Here is a 27,545-nt window from a genome sequence, read left to right on the forward strand (position 1 = left end):
TGAATAGGATGTCCAAATCAGATTAGAAATCTGTTGTGCCTGCTAGATATAAAAGATACATTTGGGCACTCTCCCACCAGATGCCATCAACATTGGGCACTCCCATTGGGCATTAACAGACTTCTCCAGTTTCTGCTAGCTTACTCTCAGTTCTCCTTCCATTCTGTCCCTCCAGCTCTCCACTCCCTTCCCTCAGAATTCAGAGCCATGCTGGTATATCCTGCTTTCTTTACCCACCTATTACCTCCTGCCTTTGGGACTGTGCTCCCATCTTTGCCCCTCCCACCACCCCTTGTTCGGGTACCTGCCAACATTTTTCCATACCCAAAACATTGGTTCTGTATCTATGTTGCATAAAGGACACTGTTTAACCTGCTGGGTTTCTCCAGCATTGTGTTTTGGCTTCGATCATGGTGTCTGCAGACCTTTGGGTTTTACCTTCATGCCTGCTAGATATCCCTTCATCCCTTTGTTCATGACGCTAGAAGTCTCTTAAAGGCTATTAAAATATCTTCTTGGCAGCCTGTTCCAGACACCCACCACTTCTTTGTAAAATATGTGCCCTGCACATCACCCTTAAACATCCTTCCCCTCACCTTAAACACAAGTGTGGCAGATTTGTCCTGGGAAAAGTTTTGACTTTCCACCATCCTCCATCAAGTCTCCCTTCAGCCTCTTGCTCTTCCAAGAGGACCCAAGTTTGTCTCATCTCTCCCCCTAACTCATGCCCTCCAAACCAGGCAACATACTAGTAGGCCTCTTCTGTATCCTTTCCAAAGCCATCGCATCCTTCTGGAAACAAGGTGACCAGAATTGCACACAGAAATAGGTTCTTGTTTAACGAAAAATCCATTACAGAAATTCAATATGTTGTGAAAATAATCAGATGAAGCATCAGGATCGATGATACCAATCGATCCTTCCTGCAGGAGTTTGCTCTGAATATCCTGGTCAATCCTTACCTAAGCAGAGAGAAGACACTGTAGGAGTTCCTCACAGAGCTCTGGTCCACTTGCAAAAGGCTGGTCCTCCTCTTCTCAGTGAGATCCTTTGAAAAAGGAATAAATCCTTTCATTGGATAGGTTAGAACTTTTAAGAAGCAAATTGAATCTGTTGTTTAATTTGAGTGCAACTGTGCAGTCCTTGGCAGAACTTGACTTCACCTGAAACACACCAACCCTAGTCTCCATTTACTTCTGGGGAATCTGGTTGAGATGGACACCTCTGGTCTACTCTCTTTACACCTACAACTGCGTGGCTGGGAACAACAACACCACCTTTTATGAATTTGCTGACGAATCCGCAGTAGTGGACTGTATAAACATGGGAAATGAGTCAGCCGAGGAGGGAGAAGGAAAGCTTGGTTTGGTATGTCATCAGAAACCTGAGCAATGTACTGTGGTAAATGTTCTGGCCGGCTGCATCACATCCTGGTATGGGATACCAATACCTCCGAGTGGAAAGACCAGGAAAAGTTTGTGGACACAGCCCAGTACATCACAGAAACAAAAATCTCTCTACCATTGAAAAAGAAATCTACAGGGGACGCTGCCGTCAGAGAGCAGCAGCATCATCAAGGATCCATACCACCCAGGGCATATTTTCTTGCTGCTGCCATCAGGAAAGAAGTATAGGTGCCACAAGACTTGTACCATCAGGTTTAGGAACAGTTGCTACCCCTCCACCATCCAACTCCTAAACAACAGGCTCAGAGGCTCGTTTAAGGACTCTTGCTTTGCACATTATTTATTATTTTCTGTTTGTTTACATTTCTTTCTTTTACTGAATATTTATTCTTCTTCTGAATTTGCACAGTTTGTTTACTTTTCTCGGTTGTATGCGCATCTTTTTCGTGAGTACAATTTATACTACAGATAAGTAGAAATTCTGCCTGGCCCACAGGAAAAAGAATCTCAGGGTTTTACGTGACGCCATGCATGTATACTGTCCATAAATTTGAACTTGAACAAATATTTGTCAAATATTTCACACACTCTTTGCAGGCTTCAACAAAATTTTAGTTGATATTTTAGTTCCTATGCAATACAAAATACAAAAGTAGGCAAATGTATCAAAACCAGAATGATGCTAACCTGCTTTGATAAATCCGAAACGATTAGTGTAGAGAATTTTCCTTGGACGCATAGAAAATTCCTTGTGCATGACCCTTTTGAAAAAGCTAAAATTGCAGTATTTTGCAAAACAAACAGCCTGATCCAGCTGAGATGAAATGTACAAAGCTGGGGAGCTGTGACCTCAATTTTTGGCTTTCATACCTGAAGAGCTTGTTCAATTACCCCAGACAAGTGCGCAAATTGGGTTTGAGAACATCAGTCCACTTAATGTGCACATTTGTTGCTATTTGTTAACATTGTGTTACAAACTGCAATTTGTAAATTTGTGGGAGTAGCTAACAAGCAATTTCACAAAAAATAATTGAAGGGCAGCACGGAATCACATTAGTCAATTGTAGCTGCTTCCACTTTCAAAACAGTTTTTAAATCCAATCGCTATCAGGCTCTTGAACTTCCCCATAATCACCCTAGCCTATTACTAAAGTTCAAATTTATTATCAGTGCATTCAAGACATCACATACAACTGCAATCATTTTTCCTGCGGACCAGGCTGAACAAAAGCACAAAAAACTGTACTTTAGATACATATATAGGCAATCACCGACTTATGACCATAATGGGGACTAAAAGATGGGATGCAAGTTGGATGGGACGCAAGCCAGATTTGCCCCACCTCGCATGGCTTACTGAGGACTTAAAGCAATTTTTTTTAAAATAAAGATTTTCAACAAATGAACCTTTAATGAAGTATGTCAACATTTAATAAAGAATTTCTAGTAAATAATAAAATAATTGAACTTGGGCTTGGACCATCCAGACGAGGCAAAGATTCCCTGGACCCTAGTCCAACCTTGTCTATTGGTGTGGCCTCCTCTAGATCCGCAAGACAGAACATAGCTAAGGCAAACACTCTGCTGAGAACCACACCCCCAATGACCAATTTTACCCCATCCAAATCTGGATCCATCTACTTATCAGCCACACACAAGAACTGGGTCCCCTTCCCCAAATGGTTGCATCTGCCCACAATCCTTCCCTTGTCTGGTTCCATTTATAACCTTATGTTCTAGAATCACCAGTCCTACATACTCTCCACTTCTCACCTTCAAGCCCCACCCCTTCCCCCACTTGTAATCATCCCCCTCCTCAGCTGGCTTCACCTATTGCTTGTGAGCTTTTGCTTTATCCTTTTATACAGTTCATCTTTTCACACTCAGTCCTGATGTCATCACCTCCCTGCCTCCACAGATGCTGCCTGACCCACCATGTTCCTCCAGTATATTTTTCTTCTTTGTCTGAAAATGTTATCATTCTAAAAACTCACTCATCATCTAAAGATCACAGCTCATGTCAGAGAGACCCCTGGGGAATGGATGGCCTCATTATAAACCCACTTTTGCATCACAGCTAATATTTGAGTAAGATTGCAACCTTAAAAATAGAAGTCAAAATACTGTTAAAAACATTCAAAGAAAGTAGATTTACCTTATGATCAAAGGGGGTTCCATAGTAACCATCATTCAATCCAAATATTACGTCGTTTGGATTATGTGCCCGAATCTAAACCAAGCAAAGTATCCATCATTAGTTAAGGTTTGAAATGGCAGACAGATCATACAATTCTTAGGCTCTTAGACAAAAACCTTGTAGATTCTTGCAATTCTTTTACGTGTTACAACAGTGGCTGCACATAAAAAGTAATTCATTGGCGATGAAATACTGATTTTCCAAATTGCAAATGCCTATTTACATTAATTTGAATATATTCTGCAACTAAAACTATTTAAATTGTTTATTAAACTGAAGCAACTTTGAATCATCCCAAAAAATGCAATGAATGCTCCCATTAACATGCCAGTACAAGACAAAGAGAATGATCGTGAAATGAAGTTGTACAAGTACAGTGAGCTTCTCTAAATTACAGACCAAAACCATACAACATCTAGCCATTATGCCAATGACCCCATCTTAATGAATTTCCATCCAAAACTGTTAACTTCTTTTGTTTGGTGGATATTTCTTTGGCCAGGAGCCTTCATCTCAGACCATGGACCCAGTCACCCACTCCTTATCCATTCACATCACATGGGGAAAAAAAATCGAGATGATCAATTACTCTTCCTCATTCTAACCCACCCCAGGCCACCCCTCCCAAATGAACAGTCAAACCTACAGACAATGCCACTGTGTTTGGTGCAAACTGACAAACCGCACTCAGGATGAATGTCAGCTCCCCTTACCTGACTGCACCGAGACTGTAACATTGAATCATCAAACCACTGCCCTCTTCTCAAGAGAGCTTTCCTCCACACTCTAAAACAACACTATTCCTAACCCTTGCACTGTTCCCTCTTTTCCAAGATCCACAAATGGAACGGTTGCAATAAATCCATCGTTTCAGTTTCTTACTTCATGGAACTCATTTCTTCTCACCTCGATTCTATTTTTTCCTCCTTCCCCGTTGCCCTCTGCCTCCTCGTCAGTTCCCAGTTATGGCTGAATGCCCAACTTCTCTGCACCTCCATCCCACACCAGGAGATCAGATGATCCTGCATTTCTTCTTCCTTGAACAGAGGCCCTCCACCACAAAGTCATAAAGCATGAAACAGGCCCTTTGGCCAAAACTTGTCTGTCAATTCACTTCAAGGAAGGAGTATCCATCTTGACCTTGGGCACTGTCTATGATCTCCCTATGATCGTGAGTTTCTTCTGGTTGCTCTAATTTCTTCCAATATCCTAGAACATGCTGGTTTAAAAGCACATGGCAAAGGTCTTTAAGTGGCAAAAGAATGAAAAATTAGTGGAGTTATTTATGAGGAAAAAATTGCACAGGTACAGAAAAAGTCCTAAAATCCAGACTGCTGGGGATTGTGTGGATCTGGATTTTTGGATTTCTGGATTCTTGGGGAGAACTTTTAAAATTCAAATTTAAAAACAAATCAAGAGATGAACAAGTAACTTTTGGTAAATTTATTCATTAGGCATTTCTAAAGAAAAATAAAAGCAGCTCTTGGCAAAAATGTAAATAATTTTTTTCTACAAAAAAAAGTGTAAGGCTTGAAATTATACTTAAAAGTGAACACTAAAATAAAAATACTGTAGACAAATTAATTTCTTTGCGATAAGATTAGCTGTATTAAGCGGGGTCCCTTGTTGCCGCTGTGCATCTGTGGCACTTGTATGCACACACGCACACAAAAGCCCATTAAATTTTAGAGAGTCCAGATTCTCGATTGGTCTGGATTTCTGCACTTTTACTGCCTAGGGAAATAAGGACTGACTGGATTGCTCTTGGAACAGTGTCAGCCAGATGGGGCACGAGGCCTTTTGCTACACTGTTGTAAGCATATCATTCAAAGGAAAGTTCAGGTGGCAACATTTCCAAACAAGGGTCAAGAGAAATGTTTGTCTCGCAAAGGCCATGGGAGCAGAGGCTGGATGGAATGAGGATACTGATTAATTACAAGATTGAAAGGCTGCAGATAAATTACACCATGAAAAGTAAAATAATGGTATATGCAGATATTTAAATTCGAACCATAGGACATTGCAGTACAGAACCAGGTCCTTTGGCCCTTCTCCTCTGTACCAAACTAATTTTCTGCCCAATCTCACTGACCTGCACCCAGTCCATAGCCCTCCAAACCTCTCCCATCCATGTACCAGTTCAAATTCTTCTTAAATATTAAAATTGTTTGCATTCACCAATTCAGCTGGAAGCTTGTTCCATACTTCCACCATTCTCTATGTGAAGAAATGACCCCTAATGTTCCTCCTAAGCATTTCCCCTTAACCGATGTCCTCTGGTTTATCTCGACCCTCAGTGGAAAAGGTCTATCTACATTTATCTTTATCTCTCATAATTGTAAATACCTCTATCAAATCTCCCCTCATCCTTCTACGGTCCAGGAAATAAAGTCCTAACCCATTTAACCTTTCCCTGTAACTCAGTTCCTGAAGGCCGCGCATCATTCAAGTAAATCTTCTCTGCACTCTTCCTCTACTTAGGTGAGCAAAATGGCACACAATACTCCAAATTTGGCCTCACCTATGCCTTGTACAATTTTACCATAGCATCCCAACTCCAAAACTCAAAATAAATCACCCAGTATAGAAGTGATATGGAAACCTGTTAAAGTCATATGGCACAAAGACAGGCCCTTCAGCCCAACTTATCCATGTTGACCAAGTTGCCTGCATTTCACCCACATCTCTCAGATGGACTGCCTTTGTTCGATAAATGATCAAGAATACAAGAAAGGCACAAGGAAATGAATGTAAAATTTAGCAAAGTACTTCATTTACAATTTTTTTTTCCTTGTCTCTATCCTCTTAACAAGGGGAAACTTTTGAAGCTCTGCTACAAACATTTCACTACAATTCTCGTCGGAGGGTGCAGTAGTAATTTAATTTGTACTATAGCTGGCTTACATTACATACTGTGGCTGGAGCAAAAATTTTAGTACATCTGCACATTGCACAATAACAGATCATATTAATTCCACAAGTAAACCTTCACCAAATTCTTAAACTCTTGCGTTGAAACAGCGGCCAGCAACATTGGTGATTTATATCTTATTTTTAATTGTTCCTCAAACTATTTCTATTTTTACCCACTTGTACAAAATATCCTTCCAAAATGTATTCCATTTCCCAACTTGGTAGTTCCATCCAAAAGCATTGGATACTTCCACCATTTGTCCAAAAGCTGTGATGTCAACATTTTAGACTAGAGATGCACAAGGGATGACAGATGCTGGGATCCAAAGTCAAATACAATCTGCTGGAGCAACTCAGCAGCATCAGTGGGAGAAAGAGAATGGTCAACATCAAGCTGAAATGTTTCAACTGGGCATGTTACATTTAACTGCTGCACTCTTTATTTCAGAATGGGAACCTTCATCGTTCTTCACTGTAAATTATACTTCATGTCCAGTACAGTACAAATGCAAGTCCAATTTAGAAAAAGAATGTCTAATTACCAAAGACACAGCTACCAAATTTAACATTCTTCACACTTCAATTCTCAAACATTGCCAGATGTAGTAGGAACTACTCATGATGAGGTATACCTTGTAACTTAGTTTTCACACTGCAAATGCCAAAGACTTTGTTATCTCAAGCTGTATGGACCAAGTCTCTGACTAATCACCATCATTATTAGTTTGGATAAGCTGCATCACTCCAACACCCAGGAAGTGATCAATTTGTATTTGCATATCTGACAATGCCAGTACACCCCAAATTACATTTCAGTCAATAGAATTACGTCAAGCAGAGTCACTGCCGTATCTTGGAAAACACTGGCACTTTTTAATGGTTACAACCCATTAGATAATTGATAACCTGATTAATTTTGTTACGAGCCCAAAGGACCCCAAAACCCAGCAGCAAAAGACATTCACCAAGACAAGTAGTTACTTAAACAAAAGTTGTTTTTAATTACCTTTAAACATGAAAACAGAATCAAACTTTATCTTATCTCTATTAACTTAACTAACCCAACTTAACCCCCTTCTAATTCTAAACGCACGTGTTTGTAATGTGTGTGTAAATTTTAAGAAAAGTTCTTTGGTTCACAGTTCAATCTCACTTCTCATTCTTCCAAGTTCTCTGGGTGCAGGCAATTCTTATAGTGTGCACAGAATTTAACATGGATAAAGTTCACCAGGCTTTGGCGCTCGAAAGGTAAATGTTTTCCAGTCAGGAAGGTTCTTATAGGTTTGCAGAGAGATATGTGTTGTTCCAGGATTTCCACACCTGAGGTTCCACCATTAGTCACCTTGATGTCTTGCTGAAGTGTCAGTTGATGAAGTAGACAAAGACTATGTGGTCAAACAATAATCATGGCTTTGAGAATACTCTAACAGCCAAAATACACCAGTATCTAGCAAGCAATCGAAATATAATGCGATGTTTTATGAATATGTCAGCCTGTCCAGTTGTTTACGAATTCTGGTGTCGAGCAAGCACCACATTCTGTGGCTCTGCATCCATTTCTGCTAATAAAATTGTAGCGTACATGTTCAGTACTAAACACAAAAGTAAAATCAAGAACGATAAGATGGCGAATAGAACTCTCAACTTATAATTATGAGATCCAGTACAGACCGGGCAGGTTAAACGATCCCTCTGACACATTGTCACGATCTGCTGCTGGTGCTCAGCTGGAGGGGCTAAAAGAGATCCATAGCAGACTGTGCCACCCAGGAGTCATGAGGTTCTTCCACTTCATAAGGGCTAACCACCTTCCTTACTCTCTGGAAGTAGTCAGGAAACTGACCAAAAGCTGTCCTGTTTGCGCAGAATGCAAACCGCAATACTGCAAAGCTCCAAAGGCCACTCTCATCAAGGCAACCCGACCTTTTGAGAGGATGAGCTTAGATTTTAAAGGGCCGTTACCTTCCAACAACAAAAATGTATATTTCCTTACTGTAATTGACGAATATTCCAGGTTTCCCTTAGCGATACCCTGCCCTGACATCTCGTCAGCGTCTGTCATTAAGTCACTTGACAACATTTTCAGCATTTTTGGTTTTCACAATTACATTCATACCGATAGGGGCTCAGCATTCATGAGCGCTGAACTGCGGCGAGCCCTGCTACGGAAGGGGATCGCCACCAGCCATCCATGAGCTACAACCTGCAGGGCAATGGGCAGGTCAAAAGGGCTAATGCTACAGTCTGGAAGATTGTTAATCTTGTTTTATGAACAACATGGTTACCCTGTTACCCAGTTATTGTGTACTGCAACAAATCAAACACCTCATGAACGTATGTTTGCCTTTTCTAGGAAATCAGGAACTGTGATGGACTGGCCAGCCTGTTTATCTGATACTGGAAACGTGCTGCTGAAGAGCCACGCTCAGGCGCGCAAAACAGACCCCCTAGTCCAACCAGTTCAGCTACTGCATACCAACCCCAACTACACTCATGTTAAATTCCCAGAAGGGAGTACTGACACTGTACCCCTAAGAGATCTGGCCTCGCCTGGTTTGCCCCTCCCTCACACCCCTACTCAGAGTGAGCCTGAGAGATTGGGCTCACCCCCCCCCCCCCCCAGCCTGTGACCCCTAGTAAGCTTTCAGATGGCCATGCTGAGGCTCCACTGCCTCACGCTGGCGATTCTGGAGCGGGTCCAGAAGTCAGTCCTTCCCACACTACAGACCCAGGAACTGTACCAGTTCCCAAGGTTGCAAAGGAACCACCTGTTTTGAGACGAAGCACCAGAATTCGTAAACAACCTGATAGGCCGACATTTTCATAAAACATCTCATTATATTTCGATTGCTTGCTAGATACTGGCATATTTTGGCTGTTAGAGTATTCTCAATGACAATCATGGTATCCATGTATCACTTGCTTGTCTTTCCTAGCAGCTGTCCTTTTGATTTTAACCCTTCTTTACCGGGGGAGACTGTGGTGAATGTCTGCCAAGCTGCCTGTCTCCCCTCTGGCGAGCCTTGCTGTACTACCATTGGCTGTGGGTTATCTCTACTGTTAAGGACACCCCCCTTGGATATAACTGTATATGCATCTATTGTCTTTCATTATTGTACCATGAGTTTCTGCTAATAAAATTGAAGTGCCAGTTGATGAAGTAGACAAAGACGATGTGGTCGATCAATAATCATGGTTTTTATAAGCAGAAACTCATGGTACAATAATGAAAGGCAATAGGTGCATAAGCAGTTATACCCAAGGGGAGTGTCCCCTTGTAGTAGAGATAATGCACACAGCCCATATTAGTACAGAGGGGAGATAGGCAGCTTGGCAGACATTCACCACACTTGTTGAAGAAACTTGTCCCATCAGGGTTCTCCAAATGGTAACCTCTTTCTTTCAGGCTATCACAGAGTTCCTTTCTGTTCAACTTATTCCAAGAGAAGCATCAGACAGATAGCACTTCCAGCCATCCGCCACTCTGGAGTTTTTCAGTTTCAACCAGCTTCTCCTGCTTGTTTCAACTGTGACTTCCTCTCTCTCTGATTCCAACTACCAGCCGCATGTCTTTCTTTCTTTCACTTGAAAAAAACCCTCCTTTTCCAGCAAACAATAGGAGTTCTTCTCTGCTCCAATCTGTTGTTTTTAGGTAAACAAGAACCTTGGAGTACCTTTCTGTGCACTCTTTCAAAACCCTTGCAAAGAGCTTTCAACAGCCAGTGTCTCCTGTCCATTCATTTCATGACATCATTTCAATTAGCACCTACTTGTGAAATGTGCATAGCATTCTCTATGGTTTCTGCAAAGTCACTGAATATGAATTTGTCAGAATTTCAAATAAGATCTGTTTTAAAGTGTATGTATGTAACCTACTCTAATTTTACCAATTTATCTCCCAAATACAAATACATTTCCAAATATTCCATCACAATTTGAATAACAAATGTGATAATGTAATATCAGAAGACCTCCCCCGGAGCCAGCAGAGAGACAACCAAGAAGGAAGCACACATTTTTTCAAGACTGCAGAAATTTGGCACATTGTCAAATAGTCTATTGAGCTTTTACAGGTGCACTATGGAAAGTGTACTCACTGTATGCTTATGGCCTATTTTGTTATGTCCCCAGGAATGCAGAAGGCTGCAGAAGATAGCAAATGCAGACAGGTCCACAAACTCTGACCTCCCATCAACTGAAGGCATCTGTTTGAGCCACTGCCTCAAGAAGGCAGCCAACATCACAAAGGTCCCTCCATCCGCTGGGGATGACAACCTTTTCTCACTGCTACATTGGGCACAAGGTGCAGAAGCCTGATGACCAGTTTCAAAACAATTACGAACCTAATCATAAACTTCTCCAGCATCACAATGTGCTATTAAAATCTCACATCTTTTCTTGTAGCACTGCAATTTAATATTTATTATCTTATATTTATTAACTTTCTGTATAACATTTTGAAGTTTTTTTTGGCTACAGCAAGAATTTTGCTACATATCTACATTTGGGCTTCTCTTTATGATAAACTATTATCTGGTGTGACCTCCTTTACACTGGGAAGTCTGGACATAGATTTTGGCAGGGACGGGCGGGTTGAAACACTTCCTCGGATACCTTTCTTCTGTCTGCTTCAAAAGTGAGGAACTCCCAGCGACCAACCACTTCAATTCCACCCTCACTGCTACATGTGGCCTCATGTACTGCAAGGTTGAGGCATCTTGTCTTGGCTGGTAGGCTCCAACCGACAGCCTCCGATTATTCGATGTATATTAAATTCTGAGGTCAGAATATCATCTCCAATTCCTGATAAGCCCCCTCGCCTTCCTGCCCCCTCTCACTATGCCTCATTCCTGACTCCTTTCCTTCTCTTTCCCCTGCCTGCGACCTACACTTTCCTTCTTCCAGTCACTCACCCCTTCCATCACAGATCTTTCTCAGCCCTCTGCCCTTTTCCCTGATTACCTCTCAACTTTTTCCTTTCTCCTTCCATCGGCATTCATTTGCAAGCCTGTGCTCCTCTCAACCCCCTTTATATTTGGCTGTTAAGCCCATCTTTTGCATCCCTGAAAACATCAACTGCCCATTTCTTTTCATGGATGCTGCATGACCTGCTGAGTATCTCCAGCCCTTGTGTATGGTTCTAGTTCTCTACAGACTTGTTCATGCAATCGCTGATGGTGGCTTGGAAATTGTATTGTCACGAGAGTGGACAGAATGATCTAGCTCTTCTCGACAAGTTCATGGAATTTTTAAACAATTCAATTTTTTAAACAAATTTAAACATACAGCACAGCAATAGGCCATTCGGCCCACGAGACTGTGCCACCCTATTTACACCCCATTAACCTACAGTACACCCCAGGTTCATTTCAAACAGCAGGAGGAAACCGGAGCCCATGGGGAAAACCCACGTGCACACGGGGAGAATGTACGAACTCCTTACAGACAGCGCAGGTTTCGACCCCCCCCCCTTCCTGAACACTGACGCTGTCAAGTTGTTGCACGAACCGCGATAACAATCGTGAGACCCAATTGAAAGGGTTGATGAGACATTTTCACCAACATAGCAAACAGAAAATGCTGACAGTTCAGGTAGCCTTTCTGAGAATACAGTAATGCACGTCCAAACTTAATGCCAAAGACACAAGCAGGCAAAGCAGTGAGCTGGGCTCTTCTCTTGAGAACAGAGATGAGAGAGGAATTAAGATTAAGGTAGGCATCGAGTGGACAGATTTCAGATTTATTCTCAGAGTACATATATCACATACAACCCTGGGATTCACTTTTCTGTGAGCAAGGCAGAATTACACAGTACGTACACGTAAACAAATAAAGGACTGCCTCAACAAATAAAGATAGCCAGCAAAGTAGGCTTTTTTTAAAAATGAGTAGTGGGTTGGTGGAGGCGGCTGGTACAATAGGGACATTTTAAAGACTCTTGTGCACATGAATGTAAGAAAAATGGGAGATTGTGGACCGTGAGGGAGTAAAGAATTAGATTGACGTGGAGTATGTTTATATAGGTTGGCTTGATATTGTTGGCTGAAGGCCCTAAACTGTGCTTAATATTCCATGATCTATAATTATGAACATTTTAGTTAAATTGCAATATTATTGATATAGCTTGAACAGGTTCATGTTAATTGGAGTACAACAGAAGGGAAAAAAATGAAACTATAACTGCTACAACTTTCCAAGAAATATTTTAGTCTTAACCTTGCTTATTCTCGTTAGATTCAAGATGTAGATTTTACCTGCTGGCCCAGGTATCGGAGTCCATCAAGATTCACCCTCCACTCAATGATTGGACGATACTGACCCATTTTTCCTCCCCAGATCCTCACCAGGAAGCATGAAACTGAAGTATCAAGCCGGTCTGGCATTAATCCAAAGTCTAGACTCCTCCACGTTGGATTCTGCATCACAAGGCAAAGGCAATAATTAAAAAGTGAAGAGTTAATGTAGACTAAATCTCCAATGTTTCTGTATAGGAGAAGGTACAGAGAAAAAAAAATCACAGGTGCTGGAATCGAATGACCAAAACAGCTTGGAGAGGCTCAACGGGTCAGGCAGCATCTAGGGATGGAAATAATTGGTTAACAATTCAGGTTGAGCTCCTTTGTCAAGAATAGTTTTGATTTCTTGAGGTTTAAAAGTAACTGAGTTAACTTTCCTCACAGCGTTAATAGTTCTCGATGCTTGTTCTGTTTTCAATTGCCACGCTAAAACTTTATGGGCTCTGTCCCTTAACTCATAATAACATTGCTTAGATCTTTGAATCAAACATTCAAATTGATATGCTTGTAGTGTATTATATCGTAACTTCAATCTAGTCAAAACTGCCTTATTATCCTCCGTACAATTTCTCTGAAATTCTTTTTCCAAATCAGCTATCTGTTTTTCCAATGACCGAGTCTCCATCAAAAATTTATTTTCCTTTGATGCATAGCTAATAATTTGACCATGTAAAAACGCCTTAAAAGCATCCCATAAAGTAAAATTGAACTGTATTCCTATTCAAGTCCAGAAAAGAAGCAATTTGATCCTTAATGAATTTTACAAATTCTGTTTTTTTCCAATAATGCATTAAACCTCCACCGAAAAGTTGATTGAGTAACTTCTGGCCAAACGCAAGAAATAAATAACAATGAATGGTCAGAAATTATTCTATTCTTGTATTCAGCTTGAATAAAACAAGGTTAGAAATCAATCCTTGAAAATGAATCATGACACGAAGAATAAAATGAAAAATCTTTCTCAGTAGGATTTAACCTTCTCCAAACCTCTATCAAATTTAAGTCTTTCACCAAGGAAACCAATTGGACCATTGCTTTTGATTTTTTCAAGGTTTTCGGAGATTTATCCAATAATGGATCTAATACACAACTGAAATCTTCCCCAATCAAAATATTTTCTTTAGCTTGACTCAGAGTTAAAAAAGCTTCAGACACAAATTATTCGTCATCAACATTAGGTGCACACACATTCAACAAAGACCATGACTCAGCAAACAATTAATCATTAACATTCGGCCAGCTGTTTCCACCAAAGATTTGAGTTCAAATGGTATTTTCTTGTGAATCAAAATCACCACTCCTCGTGCTTTTGAATTAAAAGATGAGATTACACGACCAACCCAAATCACTCTTCAATTTTAAATGTTCTTTTTTGGTTAAATGAGTTGCCTGCAAAGGCAATATCCACTTTCATCTTTTTTTATGTAGGCCAAAACACGTTTATGTTTAATCGGGTTGTTTAATTAAATCCTGAACATTAAATGTTGCAAAATTCATACTAGACATTGCTATCAGAATAAAATGTTGGGTTATACGGCTCCATTTATGGATTTGGGGTTAGTTAAGTTTCAGGCAGCATTTTTTCGTTTAGCATTGGCTGTAGCACGTAAATTTCATGGAAAGATGAAGCTGAGATAAATGTAAATCGTTGGCATAATGAGTTGAGGACCTGTATTTATATGGAGAAAAAAAAATAGTTTTGATAAAGGGTGCAGACCTGAAATCCTGCCTGACCCACCAAGTACCTCCAACTGCTCTCTTGTATTGGAAACATCATGGTAATCTCTGTCAATACCATGCCATTTTATTAGTTGCACATGAATCTCAGGTAGGAAAGACTGCCCAATGTTGAGAAATGAATACAGCGAAACAGGTTTTCAGTGAAAGGAGTCAGGAAGAGTACTTCCAGCACTTACATGATCGACCACACAGTCTACAACATCCATTCAGCTGCCAGATACATTTAAAATAAAAGCAAAAGAAAAAGGGGAAAGCATTTCATAAGCATTTGTTTTAATCTTTTGTGACTGTTCACGGACTACTCCAGTTATTCCCAAATTAACATGACCAGCAAGTTTATGGGAAAAGAGATTTCTGGGGTATTGGCGATGATTGGGGGTGGAGGGCAGTTGCGCCGAAGGATTGACGAATGGCAAATGTGGTCCCCTCGTTTAAAAAAGGTAATAGGGAGAATCATAGACCAATGAGTTTTGCGTCAGTGGTGTGGATGAAGGATGGGATTTATAAGCATTTGGAGAAGTACAGTCTACTCAAGGATTGTCAGCATTGCTTTGTGAGGGGCCTATTTGAGTTTATTGAGGAGGTAACAAAAGATAGGGCCGGAGGTGTATTTAACAAAGCCTTTAACAAAGTTCCCCATGAGAGGCTCATTTAGAAAGTCATGAAGTATGGGATCCATGGAACCTTGGCTGTGTGAATTAAAATGTGCTGGTCTGCAGAAAGCAGGGAGTAGTAGTGGATGGAAAGTATTCTGCCTGGAGGTCAGTGACTAGTGGAGTTCCACAGAAAATTATTCTGGGACCCCTACTCTGTAATTTTTTTTATAATTGAGGGATGGGTTAGTAAGTTTGTGGATGACATGAAGATTGGAGGAGTTGCAGATAAAACTGAAGGTGGTCATTGGTTACACAAGGATATAGACAGGATGAAGAGTTGGGCGGCAAAGTGGCAAGTGGAGTTCAATCCAGTTAAGTGTGAGGTAATCCATTTTGGAAGGTCAAACTTGAAGGTTGAGTGTAAGGTTAATGGTCAGATACTTAACGGTGTGGAGAAACAGAGGGACCTTAGGTCCAAATCCATACATCACTCAAGGTTGCCGTGCAGATTGATAGAATAGTTAAAGTCTATGGGATGCTGGGCTTCATTAATAGAGGGATCGAGTCCAAGCACCTCCCTCCCTCCTCCACCCTCACTCTTTTGTTTGGATGCCCACCGACAGTTTTCCACACCTTGATGAAAGGCTCAAGCCCAAAACATCAGTTATGTACGAGTTTCTCCAGTATTGTATGTTTTTACTTCAAGAGGTCAAGTTGCAACTTTACAAATCTCTGGTGAGACCACTATTAGAATATTGTGTTCAATTTTGTTCACCTCATTATAGGGAAGGATGTGGAAGCTACAAAGAGGCTGTAGAGATTTACCAGGATGCCTGGATTGAAAAATGTCTTTTGATGCAAGGTTAGCAAAGCGAGGACTATTCTCTTTGGAGCGAAGGACGAGAGGTGACTTAAAGGCATAGATAAGGTAGGGAGCCAGTAGCTTTTTTCTAGGGTGGGAGTAGCAAACACCAGAGGACATCTATACAAAGTTAAGGGTGGAAATTTTAGGGGAGACATCAGTGGCAAGTTATTTTTTAAGAGAATTGTGGGTGCAGTGGTGGAGGCTAAAACATTAGTGGCAATTAAGAGATACTTAGGCCGGCACATAGATGAAAGAAAAAATGGAGAGTTATGAGGGAGGAAGGGTTTAGTTTTTTTTGGTAGGAATATATAGGTCGGCACAACATCCAAGGGCTCAGGGACATTGCAATGTTCTACGTTCTATGTTTTCCTTTGAAGAATCAGGTTTTATAAGAGTGGAGCATGAAGCCTCTTCCGCCAAGATATTCATCATCGTTAGGTAGGACGATTTGTTTGTCGTTAATTTGAACTGATTATTAATCTAAAGTCTAGTCGGAGTTGAATCTTTCCATTTTATTTTGTGCTAAACAATGCAATACATTTGAGATTCTACCCAGGGCAGATCAGCAACAATCATGGGGTAAGCCTGATGGGAAGAGTGGCCTATTCCTATTGTATTATGAGACTGTTCTGAGGCTTAAAAGTCTTGAGTCCAAATCCACAGATCGATCAAGGCTGTCACACAAGTCGATAGCGTGGTGGAATAAAGCCTTCATTAATGTGCTGGCCTTCATTAGTTGAGAGTTTGAGAGCCATAAGGTAATGCTGCAACTTTATAACACTCCTGTTAGTCCATAATTGGAGTGTCATGTTCAGTTCCAATTACTTCATTATAGGAAAGGTATGGAAACTTCACTAGGATGTTGCTTGGATTGGTTAACCTGTCTCATGAAGTAAGGATAACTGAGCGCAGTTTTTTCTCTTTGGAGTAACAGAGGATGAGAGTTGACTTAAGTATTCAAGATTATGAGGGGCATAGATCAGGTGGACAGCTAGCATCTTTCACCCCAAAGAAACAGCAGCAAATACCAGAGGTCATCAGTACAAGGTGAGTAGAGGGAAATTTAGGGGAGATGTCAGAGGCAAATCTTACTCACATTCAACACCCAGTGGTGGGTGCCTGAAATACATTGCTGAGGGTACAATAGGGATATTTAAAAGTCTCTTACATCAGCACATGAATGGAAGTAAAATAGAAGGTCGTAGGCTGGGAAGGATTAGATTGATGTGGAGTAGGTTTATATAGGTCAGCACAACATTGTGATTGAAGGGACTGTGCTGTTCTATTTAACTATATTCTTTGGAATTTTTGCTTTTGAAAAATGTATTTCTGCACGTCTGAACAAGTCAAAGTGGAAACTAGAGATTGATGTGGTCCTCAACAGCCAGTCATGCTCATGTTCTGTCATGACCATTTGTCTTGCCATCCTCCTCCAAGTTGCAACTCCTATCCTGCTTCCATCACTCCAAAAGATAGGTTCGACAATCGAGGTCGTAAACTTAGTGTTCAAATCACTACCCATTTCCCTCAGTTTTGAAGGCAGAAAACATAGACCCAAGGCAAAACATCAGAGCAGACAAGATCTTACTGAAAGGCAATGGCTTTCTTGTTCAATTCTGTTTTATCCCTGCAGTCTGGCCCAAGTCATTAATTATATCATGTCTGAGATACACGATCCTTTGTCAACGCACACCAGTTCCCTTAAAAATAGTTAAGTCTCAGGTACACAATATAGTCTTCCAAAATCACTCTATGGACATTTGATCTGACTCAAGCATAGAGTCAGACTCTCACTGTTCAAACATGACCTTTGATCCAAACTGTACACATCAACCAAGGTGCCGATCTATTCTAATCCCTTTTCCTATGAAATTTTAAATGACTGCCTGCTTATCATGTAACTGGATCCCGTCATTCGAGACACCCACTGAAGACAACTGAACATCAACCCTGATGTGCCCCAAGGATCTTGTAAGATCCCCTCATTCTTGTAATCCCCAGAGAATACAGATCAACATTTTTAACTGTTTGCCTCAGGATGACACTCTCACCCAAAGAACTCTCTTGGGCCAGTAGGGACTGTTACCGTGCTCTCTCTCCAAATCAAAAAAAATAAATTTCTTAAATTATTTTTAAATAAAGGGACCAAAACTGCACTTTAATCTACAATTATACTAGAAAAGCTAGGGCTTTTCTCTTTGGAGTGAAGAAGGATGAGAGGCGACTTAATAGAGGTTATGAGAGGCAAAGATAAGGTACACATTGAGCTCTTTTCATCAGGGTGGGAATAGCAAACACCAGAGGACATCTGTACAAAGTGAAAGGAGGAAAGCTTAGTGGAGACATCAGGGGCTATGCTTTACTTTTACAGTTGTGGATACCTAGAATACATTGCCAGGGGTGGTGGTAGTGGCTGGTATAATAGGGACTTTTAAAAGACTTAGACAGGCACATGGACAGAAGATAGAGGGTTATAGAGGATGTGAATTACGGAAGGTTTAGTTTGATATGCAGGTTTCTATCAGTCGGCTTAATACCATGGACCGAATGGCAGTACTGTGCTGTAAAGTTCACTGCTCCATCTCTAACAGTAAAACATGAAAGTCTGTAGACACTGTGGATGAAGTAAAAACAATGCTGGAGAAACTCAAGCAGGTCAAACAGTGTCCTTCATATTTTTTCTTTGGCCGCTGTTGGTTGTTGTCGACTGTGGAGTGACCTCTCCAGGGCACAAGCCAGGGCAGAGTTGATATGGAGATCCATCTGTACCCATGCAGTAGGACCACCGCCCCCCCATGCTAATGACAAGTCCATAGGAACAATGAAGGTTAATAGAGTTTGGTGCCAGCAGCATCGCAGGAGTTGCCAAGGTGGCGTGAGTACACCAGTCAGCCACCTTTGTGACTCTTCTCTGACTACAGATTTCTCTTTCCCCTCCCCACCCCCCCCCCCCCCCCCCCAGTTTACTCCCAAAACCTTTCCCATGAGCAGGTATAGCCATAAGACAGCAGATGTTTGAAATTGGAGTTTTCCCTCTCCTAGACAAGTTACTGACCGTGGTTAATGAGCCCCATCTGTCCAGAGCAACTGGTTTCAAAGTGTCAGTGGCCCGCCTCAACCCATTCTCCTGTCAGTGGGAACACTTCTGCCGGGCAAAAGAACTATGCCCTACGTGAAGGCCGGGAGTTTGACTTGGTTGTCAGAGGCTGTTTGAGTAGTACGCCATGAAGTCCATTTGTGCAGCAGGGGAGCTTGTCCCCACCACCAACCTTCTACTATGCAACCTTTAGGGGCACAAAGGGAGTACCGGATGCAGTAAATCAATCCTGCAGACACACGTGAAGTTCTGCCTCACTTGAAAGGCACATTTATCGCACTGGCCTGTAGTGAGGATGGCGGTCTGAGTGCAAGAGTGGCACCTCCTGCTGCACACGGGAAGGTACCAGGGGGTGGGGGAAATTAGTGAGGAGGGATAATGCACGAGGGAGCGGTCCCTACCGAAGGCAGAGAGGAGAAGAGAGAAGATGTGTCTGGTAGTGGGATCCTGCTGTAAGAGCTGGATATTCCAGAGGATAACATGTTGGAAGCAGAGGCTGGTGGGGTGGTTGGTGAGAATATGGGGAATCCTGTTTGTGGTTTCTGGGGGAAGAGGGGACCACAGTTGATGAGTGGGAAATGGAGGAAATGCAGATAAGGGTTGAGTTAGGATGGTGGAGACTCTGCTACGTCTGTTCCCAAGATAAGATCTTCTGAAATGTTTGCCCTCTTCCACAAATGTGGCTTCCACTCCTCACCATCAACTCAGCCCTCATCCACATTTCCCACTCATTTGCCTGGCCCCCTCTATCCCATACGCAAAAACATAGAATTCACCTTGTCCTCAGCTATTACCCCACCTGCCTTCGTATCCAACACATTATCCTCCAGAATTTATGGCATTTACAACAGGATCCCACTACCAGACATTTCCCCTCTCCTCCCTTCTTTGCCTTCCACTCCCTCTGTGACTCCTACGTGCACTCCTTCCTCCCCACCAATCGCTGCTGCCCCGCAACCCCCCCTCACCATGGCTGCAGGGGGTACCACATGCACCCACATCCCCACCCTCACCACAGTCCAGGGCCCCACAAAGCCTTTGAAGTGAAAGAACACTTCACATATCCACAGAATTGATTTACTCCATCCGGTGCACCCTTTGTGGCCTTCTCTACATTGGAGAGACTGGCGCAGACTGGGAGATCATTTCGCTGAGCACCTTTGCTCTGTCTGCACCAGTGACAGACCTTTTCAGTTCTGCGTCACACTCGCGTCTGTCCACAATACAATTTACTATCCCACCAAGACCACCCGTAAATTGGAGGAACAACACCTTAACTGGTGACTCCCCAACCAGATGGCATTAACATTCTGGTTTCTGCTAACGTGCTCTCCTTTCCCCCTCCCTTCCGGCCCTGTCGTCTTTCCCTCAGATTTCCATCCCTCATCCCCTTGTTTGCTGCTGTGCCCTCCCTTTGCCTATTACCACCTGCATTCATGACCATGCCTCCCCCTCCTTACTTTTTTATTTGGACACTTGCTGGCATTTTTCCCCATACCTTGATGAAGGGCTCAAGCCTGAAACATCAGTCATGCATTTTTATCTTTGCTATGTAAAGCACACGGTTTGACCTGCTGAGTTTCTCCAGCATTTGTGTTTTTAATCTGAACTCCAACATCCCAGGATTTAAAGCCAATATGACTTTTGCCTTCTAAATTTGCTGGCTGAATAATTATGCTAAATTTGCTTTTCATACAAAAGAACTCCTGGTTTTTCTCAAAAAGCTACTCTCTTGATATGGATGATGCCTTCCTGATCTTTCTTACTCTCCCAAGCAGTTCTTCAATCATTTAACAGTTATCTTTATTCTCATAATTTAAACAAGCCAAATAATACTTTACTAAAGTCATTGCATGCAAATGTTTTATTGCAGCATTTGTTATTCAAAGTTCTTTCAGTATAATTCAAGCACCTCAGGATAACCAAAGCACTATATACTCATTTAGGTCTGAGTTTATTTGCCATGTGTGCAAGAGTGGGAACCAATCTGCAATCTAGTCAAGAAAATGACTGACTGATCAATCTATTTCACTTCTAGTTGTGAAAATATTTGGAGGACCAGCAAAAGATTTTCTGCACTATTGAAATGCCACTTTTTTCTTGCTCTAGGATTCAAGCGGAGGGTAGTAGTAGATGAAATATACTCTGTTTGGAGGCCAGGGACCAGTGGAGTTCAGCAGGGATCTGTTTTGGAAAGCCTTCTCTTTGATTTTTTTTGTAAATGACCTGGATGAAGTAGAGAGAAGGGTCAGCAAGTTTTCAGATGTCATGAAGGTTGGAGGTGTGGTGAATCGTGTAGAAGGTTGCCACAGATTATAGATGGAATGCAGAGTTGGGTGGAAAAGTGGCAGATGGAGTTCAATCCAAGTTAGTGTGAGGTGAAGAATTTTTTGAAGGACAAACCTGAAAGCAGAAGACATGGTTAATGGCAGGGTTCTCAGTGCATAAAAACAGGGACCTTGGGATCCAAATCCATAAATCTCAAGGTTGATAGGGTAGTTTTGAAATCTTATAATAAGCTGACCTTCATTAGTCGGGATATTGAGTTCAAGAGGCAATGTTTCAGCTCAATAAAGCTATGGTTTGACCACACTTGGAAAATTGTGTTCAGTTCTGATTGCCTCATTATAGGAAAGATTTGAAATCTATGGAGAGAGTTCAGAGAAGATTTACCAGGATGTGCCCTGGATTGGAGAACATATTTTATGAAGCAAGGTTATCATTATTAGAGCTTTTCTCTTTGGAGCAAATGAGGAGAGGTGACTTAATAGGTGTCTACAAAATTGAGAAACATAGATAGGGTGGAGAGCCAGGAATTTATTTCCTGAGATGAGCATAGCAAACACCAGAGGACATTTGTACAAAGAGAGGAGAGGAAAATTTAAGGGAGATGTAAGGTGAAGAATGCATTGCCAGGGGTGGTGGAGGCTGGTACAATGGGGACATTTAAAAAGTCTCTTAGACAGCTATGTGGATAAAATAAAAATTGAGAGTTATGAAGTAGGGAAGTGTTTTTTTTCATTTGGCTTATATAGGTTGGCACATGGCGGGCCGAAGGTCCTGTAATGCGCAGTGATGTTCTGTTCTATCTATAACTGTGAATATTTATCTTTTATACTTTCCGTACCGGGGTAATTTCAGAGCACATGTACGATGGACACGTGAATGACTGTCAACTTAACATTACACACAAGAGTGTAAACTTCCGGTCAGCAATGTTCTGATGAGGCAATCTAAAAGACGAGAGCATGCAACCAAGAAAATAAATATACTTGGGCCATGGGTCAGAACACAGCAATTGCTGTAAATATGAAAGAATATGCTGGGAATACTGAACAAATGAGGTGGCATCAACTCACAGTTTAAAAAAAAATTTCAGTTAATAATGCAGATGGGTGACCTTACATTAGAACGCACTAGGAATGGTTGGTTATCTGAAATTGTTGAATTCAATGCAAAGGCCAACAGGCTAGAGGCTGGAGCAGAAGATGTGATGTTCCTCAAGCTTATGTTGGGCTTTGTTAAAGAGGTGCAAGAGGGCTGAAGACAGAGGTCAGAGAATTAAAGTGACAAGTATAACCCCTGTTAATGTTAATGTCAATGTAGTAGGTTCATGGGTCCTCTACCGGCATCACCTACGGCTCCTAGAATGCTTCCACCAGCGTTGTCTCCGCTCCATCCTCAACATTCATTGGAGCGACTTCATCCCTAACATTGAAGTACTCGAGATGGCAGAGGCCGACAGCATCGAGTCCACGCTACTGAAGATCCAGCTGCGCTGGGTGGGTCACGTCTCCAGAATGGAGGACCATCGCCTTCCCAAGATCGTGTTATATGGCGAGCTCTCCACTGGCCACCGTGACAGAGGTGCACCAAAGAAGAGGTACAAGGACTGCCTAAAGAAATCTCTTGGTGCCTGCCACATTGACCACCGCCAGTGGGCTGATATCGCCTCAAACCGTGCATCTTGGCGCCTCACAGTTCGGCGGGCAGCAACCTCCTTTGAAGACCGCAGAGCCCACCTCACTGACAAAAGACAAAGGAGGAAAAACCCAACACCCAACCCCAACCAACCAATTTTCCCCTGCAATCGCTGCAACCGTGTCTGCCTGTCCCGCATCGGACTTGTCAGCCACAATCGAGCCTGGTCTTGGCGATGGTCCTCCATTCTGGAGACGTGACCCATCCAGCGCAGCTGGATCTTCTGCAGCGTGGACTCGATGCTGTCGACCTCTGCCATCTCGAGTACTTCGACGTTTTTTTTAAAAAGTAGAACCATTCAAACAGGACACCCGGAGGACAATGTCAGAGTTGTAAATAAACTAGAACAAATTGGTAAGAGGCACAGCTAGTTTGGAGCCAGGATTTTGTATGGTGCAGTGCTGTCAGTTATTTCTTGATGTCCACTATGACCCCAAGGACCAGAATTAGGCCATTCAGCCCATCAAATCTGCTCCACCATTCAAATCACAGTCAAAGTATTTTTCTGTTCAACCCCATTTTCTTGCTTTTTCCCCCATTACTTTAAATGCTCTTACTAATCAAGAACCTATCAAACTCTGCCTTAAATCTACTCAATGACTTGGCCTCCACACCTGTGTGACAAAAAATGTCAGACTCGCCACCCTCTGGATGAAGAAATTTCTCCACAAGCCAACATAGTCAAATGGCTACTCCTGTTCCTATCTTTACCAATAAGAGGCAAGCAGGGAGGAGGGACTCTGAAGAAAACCAGAATTCATGGAGAAGAGCAAGTAGAGAGGAGTAAAACACAAAAGTCTGCAGATGCTGTGATTGAAGTAAAAAGCTATGGAAACTCAGCAAGTCAAACAGTGCACTTTATGTAGCAAGGATCAAGATACATAACCAATGTTTCAGGCTTGAGTCACTAGGAGATCTTTGTCACTGATGCAGTCAGAACGAGGATGCTCAGCAAAGCAAATTCAGAGTCTGCATCCAGTCTCCAATATAGAGATGGCCACAATGGGAGATCCAGATGGCGTCTATGATTCCTGCAGATTCACAAGTGAAGTGTGCTTCACTTCAAAGGACCATTTGGGGCCTTGAATGGTAGTGAGGGAGGAGGTGAGGCCACAAGTGTGAAACTTCCTGCAACTACAGGGGAAGATGCCAAGGGGGCGATTAGTGGGAAGAGACGAGTGGACAAGGGATTCATGGAGGGAGTGGTCCCTACGGAAGGTGGAGAAGGAAAGAGAGGAAAAGGTGTATCTGGTGGTGGGATCATATTGTAGGTGGTGGAAATTGCAGAGAATAATGTGGAGGTTGGTGGGGTAGTAGGCAAGGACATGGGGGAATCCTGTTTTAGTTGCTTCTTTGGGCAAAAGCGGCCAAGGGAGATGAGCAGAAAATAGAGAACATGAGGGAAAGGGATGAGTTGATGGAGGCAGAGGGGAAGTGATGTTTTTGGAAGGAGGAGGACACCTCAGATGAACTGGAAGACCTCACCTTGGGAGTGGATACAACGCTTACCATGGAGAGTGCTCAGTCAACATTTTGGGTCGGGTCTCTTCTTCGATACTAAAGTGGGAAGGGGTGCAAGGTACTTGAAAAAAATGTAGGTGGTAGAAATGAGGCTTAAACCATCCCAATCCAGTTTCTCTGTTTCAATGTGCCCTTTACCTGCTCCCATTCTCACTTTTCTTTCAAAACTCCTCTATGCCCATAGTTGTTTCCTCATCTGTCCCCAACCCTGAAATGTTGTCTGAACACTTGCCTTTAAAGATGCTGCCTTACACATTGAGCCCCTCCAGCATGTGCAATTGTTGATTCTCTAGTTTTTCCTCCAAGTTTGGCAAAATGGACAACACAGCTAGTCTTTAGCCACGGGCATGATCAGGTCAACAGGAGATCTTGTTCGTGATTGCTCAGCTTCTACTCAAGGGCCCAAAACTTTGGCATTTATTTCTTCATTTTTGCAACCTCTCTAATCTTCCAATGTGCTTCCTTTGTCTAAAATGCCCACTGAACTAGATTATTGAATGTGGATGAAAATTTGTTAAACCAAAACAATCAAAAGGACATTGAGATTCTGATGCAGGTACCTCGTTTTAACACACATCCAAGGCAGTCCAACTGGAAATCACTTACCAACGAATCTTTAATGACCTCACTGGTGTAGAATGCTGAGGGAAAGAGGAACAAGGTGTTATTTATCCATTTGAAAAGCATTTTGGAAACCAGCAAATTCAGTTACAAACCATGTCTATAAGCAGGACAACCCTTTCTGCATCATCTCCAATAGCGTTGAGCCAACAATACATAGGCTTATACAGACAATCTGGATTTGTGATACTGTCAAGTTCCTCAAGATCAATAGATTTGCTTATTGGCCAGAATTGAAATTCTGGTGCCATATTTGGGAGAACAACACTTGCATGTTGCATTAGTTCAAGCTCAACATTTCAGATCAACTGGTCACCATAATTCCAGTTTAACACCCATCACATGATGTTGTCGTAAGGTACTTGCACATATTTTCAGTTCTTAATGATCATTTTGCTTCAAAATCAAAGCCAAGTGGCAGAACTCTTCTCCAAAATCCTGAAAAGGAAATTATCGGCTATTCATCTTGCTCACAAAATATAAAAGGCAAAAGGCAATCAAGTCTGATAGCAGGTCCCACTGTGCCACCATTCTAAAGTAATCTCCTCTATGTCAGAAGACAAACTGACACTTTATAAACCTGCTAATTTCAACACATTTTATAAAACCACTAGTTCCCAACTTCTACTGCGATGAAATGCTTTGAGAGGCTGGTCATGGCCAGAATTAACACATATCCAAGATCTGGACCCACTGCAATTCGTCTATCGTCACAATCGCTCCACACCAGATGCAATATCGCTGGCTCTCCCACTCACCTCTGATTCACCTTAAACAGCAATTTCATACATATAGCTTCTCTTCATCGACTACAGCTCGGCCTTCAAAACCATTATTTCCTCAGTGTTGGTCAAGCTACAAACTCTAGGCCTCGAACACCTTCTGCAACTGGATCCTTGACTTTCTCATTGGAAGACTAGTCAGTATGAATGGAAAACATCTCCTCAATGATCATCCCTAGGGATGCGTGCTTAGCCCACTGCTCAACTTGTTATACTCCTCAACTGTGTGGCCAGCCACAATTCCAATGCCATCTCTAAGTTTGTGGTTGACACCAGTTGTCGGCAGAATCACAAATGGCAATGAGGAAGTGTTCAGGAGGGAGATAGAACAGCTCATTGAGTGATGTAACATCAACAACCTTGGGCTCAATGTTAGCAAAATGAGGACATGATTGTGGACTTCAGGAGAAAGTCAGGAGACCATGATCCAGTCCTCATCGAGGGCTCAGTATTGACAAGGGTCAAGAACTTCAAATTCCTGGGTGCCAACATCTCCAAGGGTCTGTCCTGGAGCCTCCACGTTGATGCAATCACACTCATTAGTGCAACACTGTGAGGTGTCTGAGGAGGTTCGGTACGTCACTAAAGAATCTCGAAAACCTCTACAGGTGTACTGTGGAGATCATTCTGGCAGGTTGCACCATTGCCTGGTATGAAGGAGTCAACTCTCAGGACAAAAATAAATTCCAAAGGGTTGTTAACTCGGCCTGCAACATCACAGGTACCTGATTTTACTCCATCAAGGATATTTATATGAGGTGGCGTCTTTTAAAAGAGCAGCCTCAATCCTCAAAAACCCCCACCACTCAGGCCATGCCTTCTTCACTCTGCTACCATCGGGGAAAAGGTACAAGAGCCTAAAGACAAGCACTCAGCAGCACAAGGACAGCTTCCTCCCCTCTGCCATCAAATTCCTGAATGATCAATGAACCCAAGCCCTGCTTTTTATTGGCGATACTATGAATGTTTGCCCTCTGATACTGCCACAAAACACAGAATTTCGTGACAATAAATCCCGATTGTGAATCAACTTGATGACATCTCTTCTCACACAATCTCTTGCAGGGGCTCTCTTCCCTTCACTCAATTCCTCAACCTGCTCCCAGAGTGAGGCCTTCCATTCCAGGACACCAATTTCCTCCTTCAGATAAAGTGGCTTCCCTTCGACTGCCATTACTCAGCCTTCTCCCACATCTCCTCTCGCCTTTGCTGTGTACTAACTGATTTCTCTGTAACTTTGCTCTCTCTGAACTGTGTTTTTATTCCTGTATTATATCCCAAGATCGTGTTATATGGCGAGCTCTCCACTGGCCACCGAGACAGAGGTGCACCAAAGAGGTACAAGGACTGCCTAAAGAAATCTCTTGGTGCCTGCCACATTGACCACCGCCAGTGGGCTGATCTCGCCTCCAACCGTGCATCTTGGCGCCTCACAGTTCGGCGGGCAGCAACCTCCTTTGAAGAAGACCGCAGAGCCCACCTCACTGACAAAAGACAAAGGAGGAAAAACCCAACCCCAACCAACCAATT

General features: G+C 42.3%; 1 protein-coding gene across 1 annotated transcript in view; it reads right to left on the minus strand.

The window, feature by feature from the left end:
* The window catches only part of uvrag (UV radiation resistance associated gene), a 371,671-nt gene that overhangs the window by 342,632 nt on the left and 1,494 nt on the right, over positions 1-27,545 (minus strand). Inside the window, exons 4-7 of the mRNA XM_069892509.1 lie at positions 25,219-25,253; positions 12,771-12,932; positions 3,562-3,636; positions 963-1,048 (exon numbers count right to left, since the gene is read on the minus strand). Coding sequence (XP_069748610.1) covers positions 963-1,048; positions 3,562-3,636; positions 12,771-12,932; positions 25,219-25,253 — 358 coding nt within the window. The remainder of the gene's footprint in view (positions 1-962; positions 1,049-3,561; positions 3,637-12,770; positions 12,933-25,218; positions 25,254-27,545) is intronic.

Source organism: Narcine bancroftii, chromosome 7 (assembly GCF_036971445.1).
Source record: "Narcine bancroftii isolate sNarBan1 chromosome 7, sNarBan1.hap1, whole genome shotgun sequence".
NCBI classification, from domain to species: Eukaryota; Metazoa; Chordata; class Chondrichthyes; order Torpediniformes; family Narcinidae; genus Narcine; species Narcine bancroftii.